This window comes from Myxocyprinus asiaticus, chromosome 44 (assembly GCF_019703515.2).
Source record: "Myxocyprinus asiaticus isolate MX2 ecotype Aquarium Trade chromosome 44, UBuf_Myxa_2, whole genome shotgun sequence".
In the NCBI taxonomy this organism is placed as follows: domain Eukaryota; kingdom Metazoa; phylum Chordata; class Actinopteri; order Cypriniformes; family Catostomidae; genus Myxocyprinus; species Myxocyprinus asiaticus.
In genome coordinates, this window is record NC_059387.1 from 15,996,016 (window position 1) to 16,014,989 (window position 18,974).

Below are 18,974 nucleotides of genomic sequence, written 5' to 3' on the forward strand. Positions count from 1 at the left end.
TTACATGGTAAATAGTAATAACACTAAGATAAATCACTTAATAAATAAAAAATAAATGAAGCATAATGCTGTAATTAAACTTGATTTAAAACACCATCATGGCAAAGTACAGGCACATGGAAAATGTAACAATTGGACATGCAAATTAAATTCAAGGAGCAACATATTTTTTTACATTTTCATTGGTGATTTGAAAACAAGGCCAAAAGATGTAATGCTGCGACCACCTCCCCACCCTTTCACACCTCTGTCCCATAAACACATAAACTCTGTCCCATAAAATCACCTCATAGGCATATCATTATCTCGTTTACACCTCATACAGAAATATTTCCATTTTAATACAGCAGACAGGGTGGACTAAAACACACCCATTGAGATGGTAATTCTAAGGCAGCCCTGCTTAAGGCATTTAAACATTAGCCCAATCAGTAAAAAAAAAAAAAAAATCACAAACACAAACATTTTAAAAGTTACATAGGTTTAGATTGGAGCACTTTTGAGTGAACTTGTCCACATGGGATTTTGCTTTACTTTTGTAGGATTGATCATGCTAGTCTGAAGAAATGATTGGTGAGCTTTTTCCTCCTCTGAAAGAAACTTTGCAAAACATATTAAGACACAGTAGTTTATAGGGGTAAAAAGGATCTGTAAAAATTTAGCCTATTTAAGGTTGTAAAATTTAAATAATCGTTCAATAATCTAAACCTTACTGTATATTGTCACCAACACGTAAATATCATGGGTTAAATCAAATGACTAATTAATATTATTAATTCATACTTTTGAACCCCCCCACATACAACTTGTCTTAAAATATGTAATTACATACACTGCTGACTCATTAAACTGCTATGACAGTTACCAGATGTTAAGCTCTAATATGTAGCTGATATTGGATGTAAAAATTAATTCGTTCACTGTTTTTATATAATTAAATGATCCACTTTTAACCCAAGTCTTTTGATTTTGAATTTTATGTTTTAATTTTTCCCTTTAATTTAATTTTCATTAGCCTTATTATTTATTTGATTCTTCATCAAATTTTTACATTTTCTTTAATATAAAAGTATTCCTGAAAACAGTAGGTACCTGGCTCAGGTAAATGTGGAATGAGGGTGTAGTTCCCATCAGCCCCAATGAGCGTCTTCCACTTTCAAAAGATGCATCTGATTGGTCCGAGCATCTCGTTCCAGCTCCACCCAACCCACACCCACTCACCTGGCTTCATAAATCAGGTTCCCCACTCACCCCTTTTTAGGTCATGTTACGGGGGTCTGACTATGTAATTATGAGTTGAAGAGCGTTTGCTGAAAGCTTGTTTGGAGCGTAGTGGAGCCCTTTGGGTGTTTTGTCACAGGGTGTGCTGAATTAGGTCAGTAAAGTCCAAGATATATGCAAGTTTATCAACTTTCTGTTCAGCGCTCACCAGACACATCAAACGAGGGTATGGCGGATTGGAAAATGCCAGTAAATTACAATTTAAACCCTTCTTATCATGCGTATGCATACGGGTTCGTGTACCCGCAGGGGTCTGAACACGGCCAGCCGAATCTGAGCTGGACCGAGGCCGCATACACTCACGCCGGCGGGGTCACAGCGAGCTTCTACTCCGCTCAAGCCGCACAGCAGTCGCCACCCTGGAGTCCGGAGAACACCGCTGCCAGCAATTATGGGCACTACCCGAGCCACACGCAGAACGGGCGATTGTTCCTGTCCTATAACAAGACTGAGGTCGACCCGAAGGCGAAAGATGCAGAGCAGGCCGGGAGCGATACACCAAGCGATTCAGAGGCCCATACGCCAGGTAGGCTAATCCTCATCTAACAACAAGCGTACACTATTAGTGAAAATTGGACCTCGTAGAAATGATTTTGTTTTCGCGAGTGGTTTGACTTAAAGAATAAATGTAGCTTGCATTACAAGATGTGCTGGAACACGTATGCATACAGTTGAAGTCAGAAGTTTACATACACCATAGCCAAATACATTTAAACTCAATTCCTGACATTTAATTGTAGAAAACATTCCCTGTCTTAGGTCAGTTAGGATCACTACTTTAAGAATGTGAAATGTCAGAATATGAATAAGAATGTCTCATCACATTCCCAGTGAGGCAGATGTTTACATACACTTTGTTAGTATTTGGTAGCATTGCCTTTTATATTGTTTAACTTGGGCCAAACGTTTTGGGTAGCCTTCCACAAGCTTCTCACAATAAGTTGCTGGAATTTTGGCCCATTCCTCCAGACAGAACTGGTGTAACCGAGTCAGGTTTGAAGGCCTCCTTGCTCGCACATGCTTTTCAGTTCTTCAGCTTGAAGTAAGGGCTTTGTGATGGCCACTCCAATACATTGACTTTGTTGTCCTTAAGCCATTTTGCCACAACTTTGGATGTATGCTTAGGGTCATTGTCCATTTGGAAGACCCATTTGTGACCAAGCTTTAACTTCATGGCTGACGTCTTGATGTTGCTTCAGTATGTACACATTTTCCTTCCTCATGATGCCATCTATTTTGTGAAGTGCACCAATCCCTCCTGCAGCAAAACACCTCACAACATTATGCTGCCACCCCCATACTTCATGGTTGGGATAGTGTTCTTCAGCTTGCAAGCCTCACCCCTTTTCCTCCAAACATTACAATGGTCAATATGGCCAAAAAGTTCAATTTTTGTTTCATCAGACCAGAGGACATTTCTCCAAAAAGTAAGATCTTTGTCCCTATGTGCACTTGCAGACTGTAGTCTGGATTTTTTATGGTGGTTTTGGAGCAGTGTCTTCCTTGCTGAGCAGCCTTTCAGGTTATGTCGATATAGGACTCGTTTTACTGTTGATATAGATACTTGTCTACCTGTTTCCTCCAGCATCTTCACAAGGTCCTTTGCTGGTGTTCTGGGATTGATTTGCACTTTTCGCACCAAACTATGTTCATCTCCAGGAGACGGAATGCATCTCCTTCCTGAGTGGTATGATGGCAGTGTGGTCCCATGGTGTATATACTTGCGTACTATTGTTTGTACAGATGTACCTTCAGGCATTTGGAAATTGCTCACAAGTCTGGTTCATCATTGGGGAGATCCCACAATTTTGTTTTGAGGTCTTGGCTGATTTCTTTTCACTTTCCCATGATGTCAAGCAAAGAGGCACGGAGTTTGAAGGTAGGCCTTAAAATACATCCACAGTTACACCTCCAATTCAGTACACCTCCTATCAGAAGCTAATTGTCTAAAGGCATGACCTCATTTTCTGGAATTTTCCAAGCTGCTTAAAGGCACAGTTAACTTGATGTAAACTTCTGACCCACTGGAATTGTGATAGTCAATTAAAAGTGAAACAATCTGTCTATAAACAATTGTTGGATAAATTACTCATGTCATGCACAAAGTAGATGTCCTAAACGACTTTCCAAAACTGTAGTTTGCTAATATGAAATCTGTGGATGGTTAAATGAGTTTTAATGATTTCAACCTAAGTGTATGTAAACTTCTGACTTCAACTGTAATTTTTTTTAAATAATATATTTCATAATTATAAACAAAAGGTGCTATAATATAAATGGTTCTACTCTCTGATGTACAAACTGGAAATATCAGGGAATTGTATTGAATTTATTTTCAGGGCTGGAAAATATTGCTGGCTATCAATACAGATATCCCGGTGCGATTTTTGATTCTTGTTAACAAGCTCTCTAGTCGATACAATTTGAATTCCGATATGGTTTAATTTCTTTTTTTTTTAAATTCGTTCTGCTTGCGTATACTTTTTTTTTTTTTTTTTTTAAGCTAATGCTGTAAATTATACAAGGAACCTTTTTAACTTTAGTACATTAAAAAACATTGATTAAAAACATAAATTGAGCCATATTACATTTATTTCAAATGTGATTTATCAGATATAGGCTAATCAATACAACCGAAACTGTAAACGTTAAGAGTAAAAGTCTGATCTTGGGATATTTGGAATTGTGAAAGGGATTGTTCAAATGAAAATCGTGACTTGGGGAATCACATTTTACCTAGCCCTACTGAATGAAGAATTTTAAGTCAAACATTTTTATAGTGATTTTTATCTTATTTTTTTTTCTCTCTGTTCAGCTCTAAAATATAATTGGCTACAAATTGTTCCAGTGGGGAACTGGAATTGTCATGGAAATTCACTGGTCGAACAATGTGGGAACCCTGACTATATAATTAGAAGGTATAACTAGATTGGAAAGAGCTACTGGGACACTTGTGTGTTTTGATTGATTCCTAATATAAGCAGATATAAAAATGTAGTATTTTGTAGGAGCTGTAAAAGTTGCTGAGGTACAGATTTGCTAAACCTACCAAATGTGGAATAGGAGTTTTGCTTGTTACTCATTCTTTCCTCACCAGAGCTTCTGTCGTGATTTATGTAGATTCTTGGAGTTCTGGGAGCAGTCGAGAAGGGGCCACTCTGACCAACCTGAATCTCCCTTCCTGGAGGGATCAGGACTACGAAACTGACAGCGGCAGTCCTGATGGGAGAGAACTTGTCTCAAACTCTCAGTCTGTGGTGGGAGAGAAGCCAGCAAGTTTGAATCTGGGTATGGATGGTTTACCTCCAGTGTCTGTGGTGAGTACATCTTCAACGCAACCTTCAATCCAACCCCGCAAGACCCGCGCTGCCTTTTCTGAGGAGCAAATGAATGCTCTTGTCCACCGGTTCAATGCCCAGAGATACCTGACTCCTGCAGAGATGAAAACTCTTGCTGGATCGACAGGACTAACATACAAACAGGTTGGCAAAAATTAATCTGTAGAAAAATCTAAAGCATTAAACACTCAATGAAATGAAAAACTTGAGGCGTTTTGTGAGTTTTAATCCATGTCTGTTTGCTTTAAAACCACCTGTATGCTAGTATAATTTATTTTCTTCAAAGGTGAAAACTTGGTTCCAGAACCGCAGGATGAAACTCAAGAGGCACCAAAGAGATGGCAGTTGGATGACCGAGAGATACGTCAATGGCATGCCCAACACACCAGCTCCTCACTCTCTGGTAAGCATGGGATCATTCTTTTGATCTATTATGGTTCATAACATCCACACTGTTGCTTGTTCTTTCTTGTTGGTAGCAAGGACTAATCAGTTTGGACACAGAGCATAATTGTCACCTACAGAGGAGGCATTTCAATAGTTTAATGTCTTAAAGGCACAATGATACAATAGACAAATGGTGAACTTTAACTTACCTGGTATGTCATTGGCACATTCTCACACACATTTCTCTAGTTTCAGAGTGATACCCCCCTACCAAACCAAGATCACTACAGTAACCCTCAGTTGAGAGAGGCCATTTTTAAGAGTCCTCCAAAAACGCCCTTCTACCCCAGCTATCCACAGCCACGCTCTCCTTCCCAGGTCACCACGAGACCCCCAGGAAACTGGCCTCTGCCCCCAGCTGTGACGCACAATGAGTTCCCCAACCCTACTAGCTACATGCAGGCCTGTGTCAACGGCAGCATCAATGATGGCAGCAATACAGTGAGCAAAGGAAGTCGTTCTACTCCAATGCCAGCCGTCCCTAGCACCACCCACTGGTCAACGTAAGGAATGACTTTGCTGTGTGGTTCTGGCTGATTGTGTACATTTCTGTTCTTCAGCCACACAGCATATGATGTTAACCATACTTGTAAATATTTTTTTTTTAGCAAACTGTTAGCCAATGGATTTTTTTAGGCAGTGATGTCATAAGTTGGTACATGGTGGCCAAGTGAGACATGTTTCAACTTACCGGAGATCTATTTTTATAACTTCAATGTACCTTTCAGAGTATTTAATATCTAGCTCCCTTGTTCTTCCAGGTGCTTTTACCTTTTTTTGATTAGCCAAGACAAGTTGATTTTGTCAATTGAGTTCCATGAATTTGTATGCAAGGCACTGGTCTGCATCTGATGTGTACTGGATAAGGTTATCTGTACTGCACTGTGTTTTGTTCTATTTCATTCCCTGTTTTCACTGCTTAATGTGATCAATGCTACATTTGTGTATTTGCTTGTATGTAGGAGTCTTCACTTGCCTGTACATGGTCTGTCCTAATGGAACAACAATTTCCAAGTTGTTATTTCCACTCAAAGTACTCTTGCCCACACAAACTAGTCTTTGAGACATGGGGTTGAGAAATAAATGTTTTATCTGATGTTCCTAAACTTATGCCTGATGTGGGTAATTCTTTGCATACTGCTTTCAGATGATTTAGTTTCATTTGGGATTTATTGCCATAAATGTAACTAGAATTTAAACTGGTTAACTATGGGCAAGATTTGAAAGGATGCATTATCTACAACATTAGCCTAAACTGCTATTCAGCTTTCTCTTTCATGAATAGCATAGGTGTTGAGAGACAAAAAGCTCATTTTAAGAGCGGAATACCTGTATGTGACGCATTTAATTTAAAAATACCAAGTGAAACTTTAGACATTATTCTGCAATAAATGTTTCAAACTATGTGGTACGGTGTTCCACATTGTAATCTCTTTGAATGTTAATTTTGCTGAATCTAGGTCATGTGGAACTTGTATGGATACAATGAATTTGCACACTGCATAGTACATGCTACTGTAGATACTGCATATACTCCAATAGTAAGAGCAGTATGCTTGTATGCTGTCCTGAACAGACCCAAACAGTTCTTTAAGGATAGTTAATACCAAATCACACTCTTGTTCTTCCAGCTCCTGTTCTTCCAAACCCTGTATAGCTTCTTTTTTTTTTAATTTATTTATTTTTTTTTTAAAGATCTTGGGCAGAATGTTGGGGACTGACTGCCTCAGTCACCATTCACTTTCATTGTATCTTTTTCCATACAATGAAAGTGAGACTGCGGCTGTCATTCTGCCTAGCATCTCCTGTGTTGGCAGAGAGACATATGGGTTTGGAACCACATGAGGGATATTAAATGACAGAATTTACACTTGGTTGAATATACAAAGTATATGAGAATATGGGGCCAAAAAGCATGGTGCGCATGACCATGAACTTTGAATTATCATTTTGCCATTTTAGGTTTCACACATTGATAATATAAACAACCATTGTTGCTTTTCACCCACATTTATTTCTCTTACTGTAATAAAATGACTATTGAAAACATATATTTACAATTTAACTGATCACAGTTTGAGACTTTGAAAACGAATCTTAATTTCTTTAGCTGCTCGCTCATTAAAATTGTCCTTCAGTATGCTCTTATGGTCAAAAATGTGTACATTGCACACAATGACATCTTTACCCCAAATATATTTCCCTTCCATAATCCGACATCGACCTATATTCATCTTCAGTAAATTCGCCCTGCAGTATAAGTGCTTTGTGTCCTCAATGATCTGGTGAACAAGACTACTTATTAAGGCCTCTGATTCCTGCCCTTCCCCCACAATTAAAGGTCGACCAATAGTAGATTTTGCCAATACCGATAACTAAGGTGGTGGGAAAGGCCGATAACCTATTAATTGGCCGATAGTTATTAAAACTGATTTATAGAATGTCAAAAAAAAAAAAATCTTACTATGGCAGGCACAGAAAAAGAGTCCAAAATGAATAAAATCCCAGATACGGTTTATTGTTTTGATTTGGTTAAATTTGGTGCATAACGCGGGACTTAAGTATAAACAAGCCTGAAACACACCGGTGACTCTTATTTTGAAATGACGAAAAAACTATCAGCAACTATCGTCATAGATTTTTGCAGATAATGATAGTTCCAAAAAGCAACTATCAGCACCGATTAATCGGTAAAACTGATATATCATCTACCTCTACCCTAAATATTTGAATTTTACATGTAATCGTTTTTGGATTCACAATATTCTTGAACAAAATCTAAGAAGATCCAAGTCTTTTTGGGCTTGGATACATTGTAGGCAACATATTTAAAGAATGCAATGGTTTCCAGCTCAGGAAATCCATTCATATGAGTCTCAAATACTCAGGTATTTTATCTGGCAACTATATATATGTGTGCATTTTAAGTATTAGGGTGATGGTGAGGAAAATAAAATATTAAATTAGTCTTTTGTCAGTCACTGTTCCCTGTTCCCTATTAAAGGGATAGTGCACTCAACTATGAAAATGCTGTCATCATTTACTCACCCTCATGTCATTCTAAACCTGTATAACTTTCTATTGTAACATACAAAGGTAGTTCCCAGCAGAATTCCAAGCCACTGTTCCTCATCCACTTTTATTGTACTGTATGAAAAAGAGACATTGGAAGTGTCTTCTTTTGTGCTCTATGCAAGAAAGCAAGCCATATGGGTTGGAACAACATATGGTGAGTAAATTATGACAGAATTATCATTCTGGGTGAACTCGCCCTTTAAATTGGCATCAGAAACAGTTTGATAGTTTAATATAAGTCATCACAAAACCTGCACATGCAGGGCTCCGTGAGTACTTGGTCCATGAGTCTCTTGATCTTTCCCATTTGGGGCAGTTGAGAGGAAGTGATCAGCTTCCACCCATTAGTCCATCTTAAGGCTACGGTAGATATAACAGATAAAAGCCAGAGAAGCCCAGAAGGAGACCGTTCCCATCATGAGTGAGAAAACAAACGCGGTAAGCAAGGAATATCCGAAGAATTCCACGCTCTGTACAAGGCCGCTCATGTTAGAGCGATTGTGGTAGTAGAAGACAGAGTAAACCATTATAAAGATGCCGGTGGAGCCGGTGCTCAGAACACTTCGCCACCACCAGCGATAGTCCTCGCCTGAGAGCAGGAAGTAGGTGAGGGCCACAGAGATGCAGGCGCCCACGGAGAGCAGGATGGCAAAGACACACAGCAGGATGCCATAGAGAGTGTAGTGCTCACGACCCCACACGGTGGCAAAGATGTAGTAAAGTTCTACTGAGATGGCACTGCAAAGATGAGATGAGAAGATTAGATGGGGAGGGAGATAAAGAGTGATAATTCTAGACAATGGAGAAATGTCTGGCTCCAACGGCACAGTCACACCCACCACTGCTGCCAATCATTTGCATTATTCTAGACTTTGTATAATATCATGTTTCCCACATTGGGCCTTATTCATGAAACATGAGCAGAGCAAATACCTGTGTACATCGTACAAAAAACTATTCTTAAATGAATCATCACATTCAATTCAGTGAGACAATCTACATACAAATATATATGAATGACTTGCACAATAATTCGTTCTGCTTGTGTTTCATGAAGAACGGCCATTAAATGCGTTTACACGCACAAGTTAACACAATTATGCTTCATAAGCCAACAGCATGTAAAGTTATGAATTAATGAATTAACGTTACATTTATATAACGCTTTTCTGACACTACACTCAAAGTGAATAGGGGACTCTCCTCAACCACAACAAGTGTGCAGCATCCACCTGGACGATGCAACGGCAGCCATAGTGTGCCAGTACCCTCACCACAAACCAGCTATTTGTGGAGAGGAGAGAGCGGAGTGATAGAGTCAATTCATGGATTGGGATTATTAGGAGGCCATGAATGATGAGGGCCAATGGGGGGAATTTGGCCAGGACACCAGGGTTACCCCACTACTCTTTATGAGAAGTGCCCTGGGATTTTTTAATGTCAGGACTTCAGTTTAACATCCCATCCAAAGGATGATGCCTTTTTACAGTATAGAGTACCCGTCATCACACTGGGGCGTTAGGACCAACACAGACCGCAGTGTGAGCACCCCCTGCTGGCCTCACTAATACCTCTTCCAGCAGCAACCTTAGTTTTCCCCAAGAGGTCTCCCATCCAGGTACTGACCAGGCTCAAGCCTGTTTAGCTTCAGTGGGCAACCGGTCTTGAGCTACAGGGTGATACTGCTGCTGGCAATGTGTAAACACCTTAAAACCTTTAAAGCAAAAAACACCTTTACCAGCACTCTGGAAGCTTATCGAATGTGCATATGTAGCTATATTAAAGGAATAGGTCACCCAAAAATGAAAATTCATTCAGCAGTTACTCACCCTCATGTCATCCCAGATGGGTGTGACTTTCTTCTGCTAAACACAACGGAAGATTTATAGAAGAATATCTCAGCTCTGTCAGTCCATTCAATGCAAGTCAACAGGGTCCAAAACTCTGAAGCTCAAACAAGCACAAAGGCAGCATAAAAGTAATCCATAAGACTCCAGTGGTTACATCCATATCTTCAGAAGCAATATGATAGGTGTGGGTGAGAAACAGATCAATATTTAAGTCCTTTTTTACAATTAATTTTCCTCCCTGCCCAGTAGGCAGCAAGATGCATGAAGAATGTAAATCGCCAAAAATAAAATAAATACAACTCTTAGCAGAGAAAGTAGACTTACATTTTATTCTGTTTCTCACCCACACCTATCATATCACTTCAGAACACATGGATTTAACCACTGGAGTCTTATGGATTACTTCTATGCTGCCTTTATGTGCTTTAGGAGCTTCAAAGTATTGGACCCAGTTGACTTGCATTGAATGGACCTACAGAGCTGAGAGATTCTTGTAAAAAAAAAATAATTTGTATTCTGCAGATGAAAGAAAGTCATACACATCTGGAATGGCTTGAGAGTGAGCAAATGATGAGAGAACTATCATTTTCATGTGAACTGTTCCTTTAAATCTAGCTGAGAGTAACACATATTCAACAACACACTCGTATTGATAGCTGAAGCATGGTCAAATTAGCAAAAATTAATTCAAAATATCCATTTGTAAATATTAAAAAAATATTTAATATATACAAATATGCAACAGGTGCGAGATGTGTACAATTGTGTACAATCACCTGAACGGCAGGAACCCTCCGATGGCCATGTGCACGGCCGTATGTTTGTACCAGGGCTGCTTGGGGATCTGGCGGGGTATGTTGCGCGTGCGACACGGGGCCTGGAAGTTGCCTACTCTGTTCTTTCCAACGATTCCACCGATGACAGTGAGGGGGAAGCCCACCAGCACCCAGGCTCCTAGCAACAGAAGCACCGTAGTGGCAGGCAGGGCTTGAGTCGATCCGCTCCACCAATGAACAGAGTTCACCACACTCCAGGTGAAAAAGAGAGGAGCTAGAAGGGTGAAGGAAGAGAAATGTCAGTTAATCATATTTGTTTCAATACTTTGTATTCATAACTATGACAGGGGCTTTATCTGGAATGGAATATAAGCGTACTGCATTGTATATGCTGCATATATACAGTCTACCGTTTTCTAAAAATAGTATGTGAAACAGTATGCAGTAAGCAACTATAAACGTTTCAAACAATAGAATGTTACAATGTTGTCACATGACTTATGTTTAAGTCAGTGAGTGGCCATCCAGTTATCATTTTGGAAATAAATTAGGTAATTTTACATTTTTAATTCATTTTAGTGTAAAAATGTCTTAAAGGAATATTCCGGGTTCAATACAAGTTAAGCTCAATTGACAGCATTTGTGGCATAATATTTATTACCACAAAAATGAATTTTGACTTGCCCCTCTATTTCTTTAAAATAAGTAAAAATCTGGGTTACAGTGTGGCACTTACAACTGAAGTGAATGGGGCCAATCCGTAAACATACAAATACTCACTGTTTCAAAAGTATAGCCACAAGATGTAAACAATATGTGTTAACATGATTTTAATGTGATAACATCGATTAATAACTTTTAAATCGATTAAAACAACCTTACAGCTCAAATAATACATACGTTTTAACAGAACAATTAATGTAAGTGCTTTTATAAAATTATAAGCTTCACATTTCTGCGTTTAAACCCTCCAGAAATGGGCCCTATTCACTTCCATTGTAAGTGCCTCACTGCAACCTCACTCTTTCCTTTTTTTAAAAGAAAATGCAAATAATTTTTTGTGGTAATCAGCATTGTGCCACAAATGCTGTCGATTGAGCTTAACTTGGATTGAAACCGGAATATTCCTTTAACTTCTGGCAGTCCAATCAAATCACGAGTCATATGAGTCAAAAAAATTGTGGTTGATATTGCTTCCAGGTCATTTGTCAGACTGGAAAGGAGCAGATGCAGTAGGTCGGACACGTATTCCGTGCATAGAGAAAATGTCACATCCTATACACACTATTTATTCAGAATAGGCAATTCTGAAAATATGCATGGTATATACACTCGCTATATGTACAGATATACTTTCCCAATAGAAGACTGTAGCGTCTCACCAGAGAATAGCACAGAAGTGAGGATAATGTTCCAGACCCAGCGCTGGCCCTGAATCTGTGTGTAGAAGCTGCAGGAACAGTAACCTGACACACAGCTGGTCAGAGCGTACAATACAATCGCTGCCGAGTTTATGGCACCATGACGATGGACATTAAACATTCCCAGAAGTGCCATGATGATGATTCCTAAAGCAACAAGAAAAGATCCAATGGACCAAGGGTTAAGAGTAATCTGAAGGCCAAATTCTTACTATCGGCAACTCTATTCTTCAACCCTGTTCTCAGCTACTTCTCTTTCTCTTTTCAATTTGGCATGGTTGGTTTACTTGCAATATTGACAAATCAACAACAAAAACAAAACAAGAAACAAACCGAAAAGAAAACGAAACAAAACAAAACGAAACTAAAACAGAAACCGCAAACAAAACAAAATAAAAAGCGAAACACTCTCGTGCCTTGTTCTTTTGAATTTTCAAAAAATTTGTCTTTAATGCAGATTTTCGCACCTGTGGCCAGAGTCAAAAACTGCGCACCGACCCCTAATATCGCACACAGCAGGCTCTTATATGGTGGGAAGCGAAATACATCTGTGTGGATGATTTTCCAGCCATTATCCCCCTGATCTAGGTCATCACAGCCCCCATCCTCCTCCACATTATACCTGCAGGAACAGACAGTGGCAGCATTCAGTCAGTTCACCTTTCATTCTGTTCATGATTTCGGTGTAACAGATGCTGACTCTGATGGTATTGATCATGAATGTGGGTCAAATACCATCAGTTTCATTGCTTTCACCTGAAATGCTATGAGAGCCTTGCATGACATATAAAATCAACAGAGAAGAAAGGGCAAGCGTTATACACAAGTGTCATAAATCATTTAACTCTGTTCACCGTTTACATTTTTCTTCAGTCCTAGAGACTCCATTATCTTGTTCAATGAAAACTGCTTGCAAATGAAAGCAAAAGTCAGGCATCTAATGCAATGTTTAAACACAGCACACTCCATTCAGCTACAGAATCCCAGACTCATTAAATGACGTCTCCTGGTGACTTGTTTTTGTGCAGTTGTTGCTCAGAGAACAACAAAAACACATGTTACAGATGACGAATGCAAACATGTGCACCCAGGTGTACCACCTGGGCTGCTAACTGTATGTTCATTAAACATGACATTTATTTCAGAATATAATTAAATTACAATTTAATTAAGCATACAGTATTTTTATTCACCATGAGTAAATGAAAACCTGCCAAAAATTCCACCTTTAATTGATTCTCTCCAGGTCATTATGCAGAGACAACTATAAGTAAGCCATTTGTAGGTTGATTCCCTCGAAAAGTGTAACACTGTTGTGCTTTCGAAACATTGCTCTGTTTGTATAAGCATCCCAACCAGCTTGATAAACATGCATTACAATTATATGAATTATTTGTTCATTAATTGCAATTATTTAATCATCCAACTTACTTGTGAGAATTACCATACAAGTGAGCAACCACCAAAAGATCACTCTCAAAAATGTCACTTCTGAATGCTCCTCACCTGGCAAAATCATTCTTCAGCACCCTCATGAGAATGATGATGACGAAGCCCAGCAGAAGCACCACCAGCACCAGAGAGTTAATGATGGACAGCCAATGGATCTCCAGAGTCTTAGGAAAAAAGGAATAGTCTCTAAGGCGTACCGCCCGGCGTGAGTGGGGCAACGAGGTCTCAAACCAGCGCACACTGTAGGTGTGGGTGACCGATAATCCACCACTGCCACCAACAGCACCATGGCCTGCCCCTGCCCCACCTTCCTCTAATGGCACTGGTTTCACGTCCTTCACAGACACATTGGCAAAGATCACAGAGTCACCGTTGTACTCTATGTTGAAGTCCAAGTGGGTCCACAACCCCACCTGAAGTGCAAACAGTTTGAGTGAAGATAACTGTGACTCAGACACATTTTTCAACATTTTAGGACACATAGACAAATACTATAAAGTAGTCAAACAGTATAAAGCAACCTGCATTCATGTTAAACTAAAAAAGGCCAGGACTAAGGAGCTACACAGTAGCCCCAAAAAGTACTCACCCTGATGCCATCCCAGATGTGTATGACTTACTTTCTTTGCAGAACACAAATGAAGATTTTGAGAAGAATATCTCAGCTCTGTAGGTCCATACAATGCAACTGGCCAAAATTTTGAAGGTTCAAAAATCCCATAGTCAGCATAAAAGTAATCCATAAGACTGTAGTGTTTAAATCCATGTCTTCAGAAGCGATATGATAGAGGTGGGTGAGAAACAGATCAATATTTAAGTCCTTTATTTACTATAAATCTTCACCTTTGACTATCCCCAACCAGTAGGTGGCGATATGCATGAAGAAAGCGAATCGCCAAAAAACAAAAGAAGCAGAACGTGGAAGTGAAAGTGGACAGAAGCTGTGTCTCGTTTCGAAGGCTGTGTCCTTCAGAGCTCGCATTTGTTGGCTGCATATGTCATCGAGGCTGTCTCGTTTCAGAAAAGCGAGTAGGACACTTTGAATGCGACCTTCTTTCACGGGAATTCGGAGGATGCATGAGGTGTATCCTTCGTGGACACACAACCCGCAATTCTTTGCTTCAACGGAAATGTCTAAAAAAAAATGACGCCAATTTGCCCATAAATATGATGTTCAAACGCAAGTAATGTTAATTCCCAAGCTGAAGAACCTCAGTAGATGGGTGCAGAGTATATAATATGTATAATTATAGTAATATATAATGAAAATGAAGTATTATAAACTAAAAGTACACCTGTAAAATCTATTTTCTTTTCTATCTACATCATTATAACTCTCCAAAAATGTACCTCATACCCTCCTTTCCAAAGGGACTTTGTTCCCTTCTCACTCAAAGCACTCGTGCCTGTTAAAGAGTGGCGTGCTGTCATTGCAACCATGATAAGTTCTGTTTCCGTTTGTCCTACGAAAGCCGTCTCGTTTAAACGAGGCTTGTTTTAAGGAGGACGCTCGGTATACCGCTGCCTTCAAAGGACGCGTCCTAGCTAGCATGCAGCCTTCGAAACAAGACACAGCAATTGATAGTAAAAAAAAAAAAAAAAGATTAAATATTGATCTGTTTCACACCCACACCTATTATGTCACTTCAGAAGACATGGATTTAACCACTGGAATTTTATGGATCACTTTTATACTGAATTTATGGGATTTTTGGACCTTCAAAGTTCTGGCCACCATTCACTTGCATACTATGGACCTACAAAGGTGAAATATTCTTCTACAAATCTTTGTTTGTGTTCAGCAGAAGAAAGAAGTCATACACATCTGGGATGGCATGAGGGTGAGCAAATGATGAGAGAATTTGTTTATCCCTATCTCTTTAATTGATAACATTCACGGATTAGGTAACAAAATTTAAAACTAAGTAGCATCTAAGCTCTTTTTGCAATGATTTTTAACCAGCTGTTACCAATGTTGTTTTTAGTGGATGCCTGAGTAAATTTCTCCTCAAGTACACACAGGTTTCCATGCAGAGTAACCACAGGTGTAGTAGTTCATCACATTAACTGTGGGCCTGTTCCACTGATGTTTAACAACTAGAAAGTGTTTAAATACTTAGTCTTCATTTTGAACAGATTATCTATCATTTTAAAATGTAAAACCCAGCAAAAACTATTTTTGTTTTGCTTGAAAAGTGTGCTTGTGCTCCATTTCATTTATATACATGCCAATGACATTAATTCATTTTGAAAAGTGGCTTAAGCATCCAAATACTTTTTAGGGCCCACTATATTTAAGTTATAAATATATATTTAAGAGATAATATATATTTAAGTTTGAAATAATTTTGAAAGTGCAAAAACAAAAAGGGGTTCATGTAAATTTGTGTGTGACAGAGGCATAGAAAAAGACCTTGTGGCTATGAGGCAGGAATCCACTCTCTTCCATGTATCCTACGAAACCCCAGATGGGAATGTCATCTAGGACGAACTCAAAGTAATACAGCTCCTCAACCGCCTCTCGTAACTGGTCCACCTGTAATTTCACAGATAAAATAGAAGACTTCTGAAGTAATTCCATTTCCCCTGCAATGGCATGACATTCAACTAATCCTACTACTGAAGATCAGCCTTCCTGCAGTTTACTTGCAACACTGCTGGATCACACCCATCACTGTTATTTTCAATTGAACCTGAAAACCATGACTAGCTGGTTCAGATATGTTTGATTAGAGTTGGAACTGAACTCCACAGGATGGTATCTCTGCCGGAGCAAGATGGATTATGTCTGCCACAGAGTGTGACAAATAATTCACTGACTCAAACAAACTGCACCGCAAAACATCTTTCAGGCCCTAAGCAAGTTTACAATTTATTTCCCAATTGTATACCTTGAATATGATTGCACTAGTGAAACAGTACCTCTTTCTCAGAGAGAGTGAGCTTGCACAGTGTCCGTCGCTCAGCGTTTTCCCCGAAGCGGATGTTATAAAGAGATTCTGCCATACGATCTCCATCCAACACCTCTCCCAGACTCAAGGGTTTATGACGGACCTGCAAACACATCAAAACTCAGGTCATAAACTCAGAACATATAAGAACATAAGCATTTTACACTAATATGTCAACATACCACTGACATACAATTGAAAACTTAGAGAGATAGTTCACCCAAAAATTAAAATACTCTCATGTTGTTCCAAACCCATTTGATTTTCTTTCTTGCATGGAACACAAATGGTGGCTAAGATTTTCTTTCTAACATTTGTGTGTGTGTGTGTGTGTGTGTGTGTGTGTGTGTGTGTGTGTGTGTGTGTTCGTCAGAAGATAGAATGTCATATGAGTTTGAAACATCATCATGCTGGGTAAACAATGGCAGAATTTTCATTTCTGTTTAAACCATCACTTTAATACAACATATCATTCATAGTATTTTAATCTTGTAAAGCACACTCACCTCTTTAGGTCTACATACTGGCAGAGTGTAATAGTGATAGGTTTCCTGGGGGTTGTGATATGGACCAACTTTATTAACATAAAGGATCACTGGATCTCCTTGTTTGTAACTGACTGCCCATCCAAAGTGAGGCAGCAAGCATAGAACCAGCACACAGAGACTCATGGATCGACCAGCGACACGCGGGCCTGAACATTCCAGTCTCGTTGTCATGACAACACCTGTAGGACAGCAAATCAAGATAGTTAAAGGGAAACTTAAAGGGTTAGTTCACATAAAAAATGTAATTCTCTTATTCTCAGATGTGAAAGTGAAACTAAACAGGCGCCACATGTGACTTTCAGAAGTAAAAGTGAAAGTGGAGATTTAGAGTAAAAAAGGACTTAAATATTGTTCTGTTTCTCACCCACACCTATTATATCGCTTCTGTAGATATGGATTTAAACACTGGAGTATTATGGATTACTTTTATGTTTCCTTTATGTGATTTTTGGAGTTACAAAGGTCTGATCATCATTCACTTGCATTGTGAGGAGCTACAGAGCTGAGATATTCTTCAAGAAATCTTGATTTGTGTTCTGCTGAAGAAAGAAAGTCATACACAATTGGGATTGCATGAGGGTGAGTAAATGATTAGAGAATTGTCATTTTTGGGTGAACTATCCCTTCTGTTTGTGTATTGCACTAGTCAACAACTGTGCAAACAACTTTAACATTCACATAATTATTATTAATGGCTTGGGTAGTTACATTTTGATAAGTTGACATGTCTTGCGTTTTGACTTGGTACACTCCATTTAAACCTATTTTAAACAGCTTTTTGCTAATTGTTTTTGAAATGATACATTCTGTTGTTATGATCATATTAATTAAGAGACTACATGGACAATTTGTACTTTTAAAAATGCATTTGTTACACCGCAAGACCATTTAAAAACTAGTGAAGGCAAAATGGTGAAATACATTTCTGAAATAAGCACTAACACATTCATATACATTTTTTACTAAAATCTCTATGTTTTGAATTACTCGCATTCATAATGCACGACTTTAATACAGAAACAAAACATCTACATATTTATTGTAACTGGATAATGATATCGATATGTAAATGAATGAACTATAATTCAAAGCTATGCGACAAAACAAAATGACTGGAACCAATTCAGATCTTCTGGACAGTCCAAATCTCAAGACTGCACCAATATTCCTTCTGTCCTCCCCTAGATTCATTCAGATCAGTTTAGACAGGGTCAACAGACTGATCCCGCGTTCATATCGCAAGCACAAATGAGAAACAAATCGAGGTACTTTGAAGTCTTGCTTCGAATACTTCCGCATCAGAGAAATGCACCAAACCTGTTTCATATGCTTTCCTCGGATTCCTCAGAATCGCTGCCTTCTTTTCAAAATCCAGTCAACAACACGCGCGCATGTGTGTGTAGTATCATATCTGGACATTGCTGGGAAGGATGCGCAGGGAGAATCCGATCTTTGTTTTTAAGCGAAGAAACTGAGGAAGGTGGCGAGCAGCAGCACTACAGACGAATCCACGTCACCTTAAAAACAAAAATATCTTCATTTGGACTTTTCCGGGGTGGGCGGGACTACAACATAACATCTGCGCCTGCTTCAGCTTTTTACCCTTCTTATATATGTAATGCACATCTTTAAGTTCAGGTTCAATCAAATAAAATATTTTGCATCCGTTCGAAGTCCTAGAAAACAGCACCAGCCAATCTGTCATTCACTCGCTTTCACTGAGGTCTCTCCAGCCTTGACTAATCGCTTCTAATCGATCGATATGAGAATATCACAAAAAGCCTTTATATTTTCTTATAATGGCCTTAAGATTTACATGGAAACTATTTTAACAT

At 39.0% G+C, this 18,974-nt stretch overlaps 2 protein-coding genes across 5 annotated transcripts; one reads left to right on the top strand and one right to left on the bottom strand.

Moving 5' to 3' along the window:
• Positions 1 to 23: 23 nt before the first annotated feature.
• On the top strand, positions 24 to 7,419 carry LOC127434413 (homeobox protein Nkx-3.2-like). The gene is made up of 4 exons (XM_051687142.1): positions 24 to 1,807; positions 4,402 to 4,763; positions 4,906 to 5,022; positions 5,256 to 7,419. The coding sequence occupies exons 1-4, from the start codon at positions 1,396 to 1,398 to the stop codon at positions 5,571 to 5,573; spliced, it is 1,209 nt and encodes a 402-aa protein (XP_051543102.1). The 5' UTR covers positions 24 to 1,395; the 3' UTR covers positions 5,574 to 7,419.
• A 144-nt stretch (positions 7,420 to 7,563) lies between these two features.
• On the bottom strand, positions 7,564 to 18,860 carry LOC127434412 (transmembrane 9 superfamily member 1-like). Of its 4 annotated transcripts, none has more exons than XM_051687140.1 (10): positions 18,457 to 18,860; positions 17,510 to 17,675; positions 17,098 to 17,318; positions 16,563 to 16,694; positions 16,054 to 16,176; positions 13,695 to 14,053; positions 12,656 to 12,810; positions 12,150 to 12,335; positions 10,768 to 11,041; positions 7,564 to 8,879 (listed from the first exon to the last, which is right to left on the bottom strand). In XM_051687140.1, exons 3-10 carry the CDS (start codon positions 17,308 to 17,310, stop codon positions 8,486 to 8,488), a joined length of 1,836 nt encoding a protein of 611 aa, XP_051543100.1. In that variant the 5' UTR covers positions 17,311 to 17,318; positions 17,510 to 17,675; positions 18,457 to 18,860; the 3' UTR covers positions 7,564 to 8,485. The 4 variants fall into 4 exon arrangements, 3 of the variants coding, with proteins under 3 accessions (XP_051543100.1, XP_051543101.1, XP_051543099.1); XM_051687141.1 differs by lacking the exon at positions 17,510 to 17,675 and having other exon boundaries at positions 18,457 to 18,656; positions 18,742 to 18,835; XR_007896033.1 differs by lacking the exon at positions 17,510 to 17,675 and adding an exon at positions 9,641 to 9,855 and having other exon boundaries at positions 8,731 to 8,879.
• Between the last annotated feature and the right edge of the window lie 114 nt (positions 18,861 to 18,974).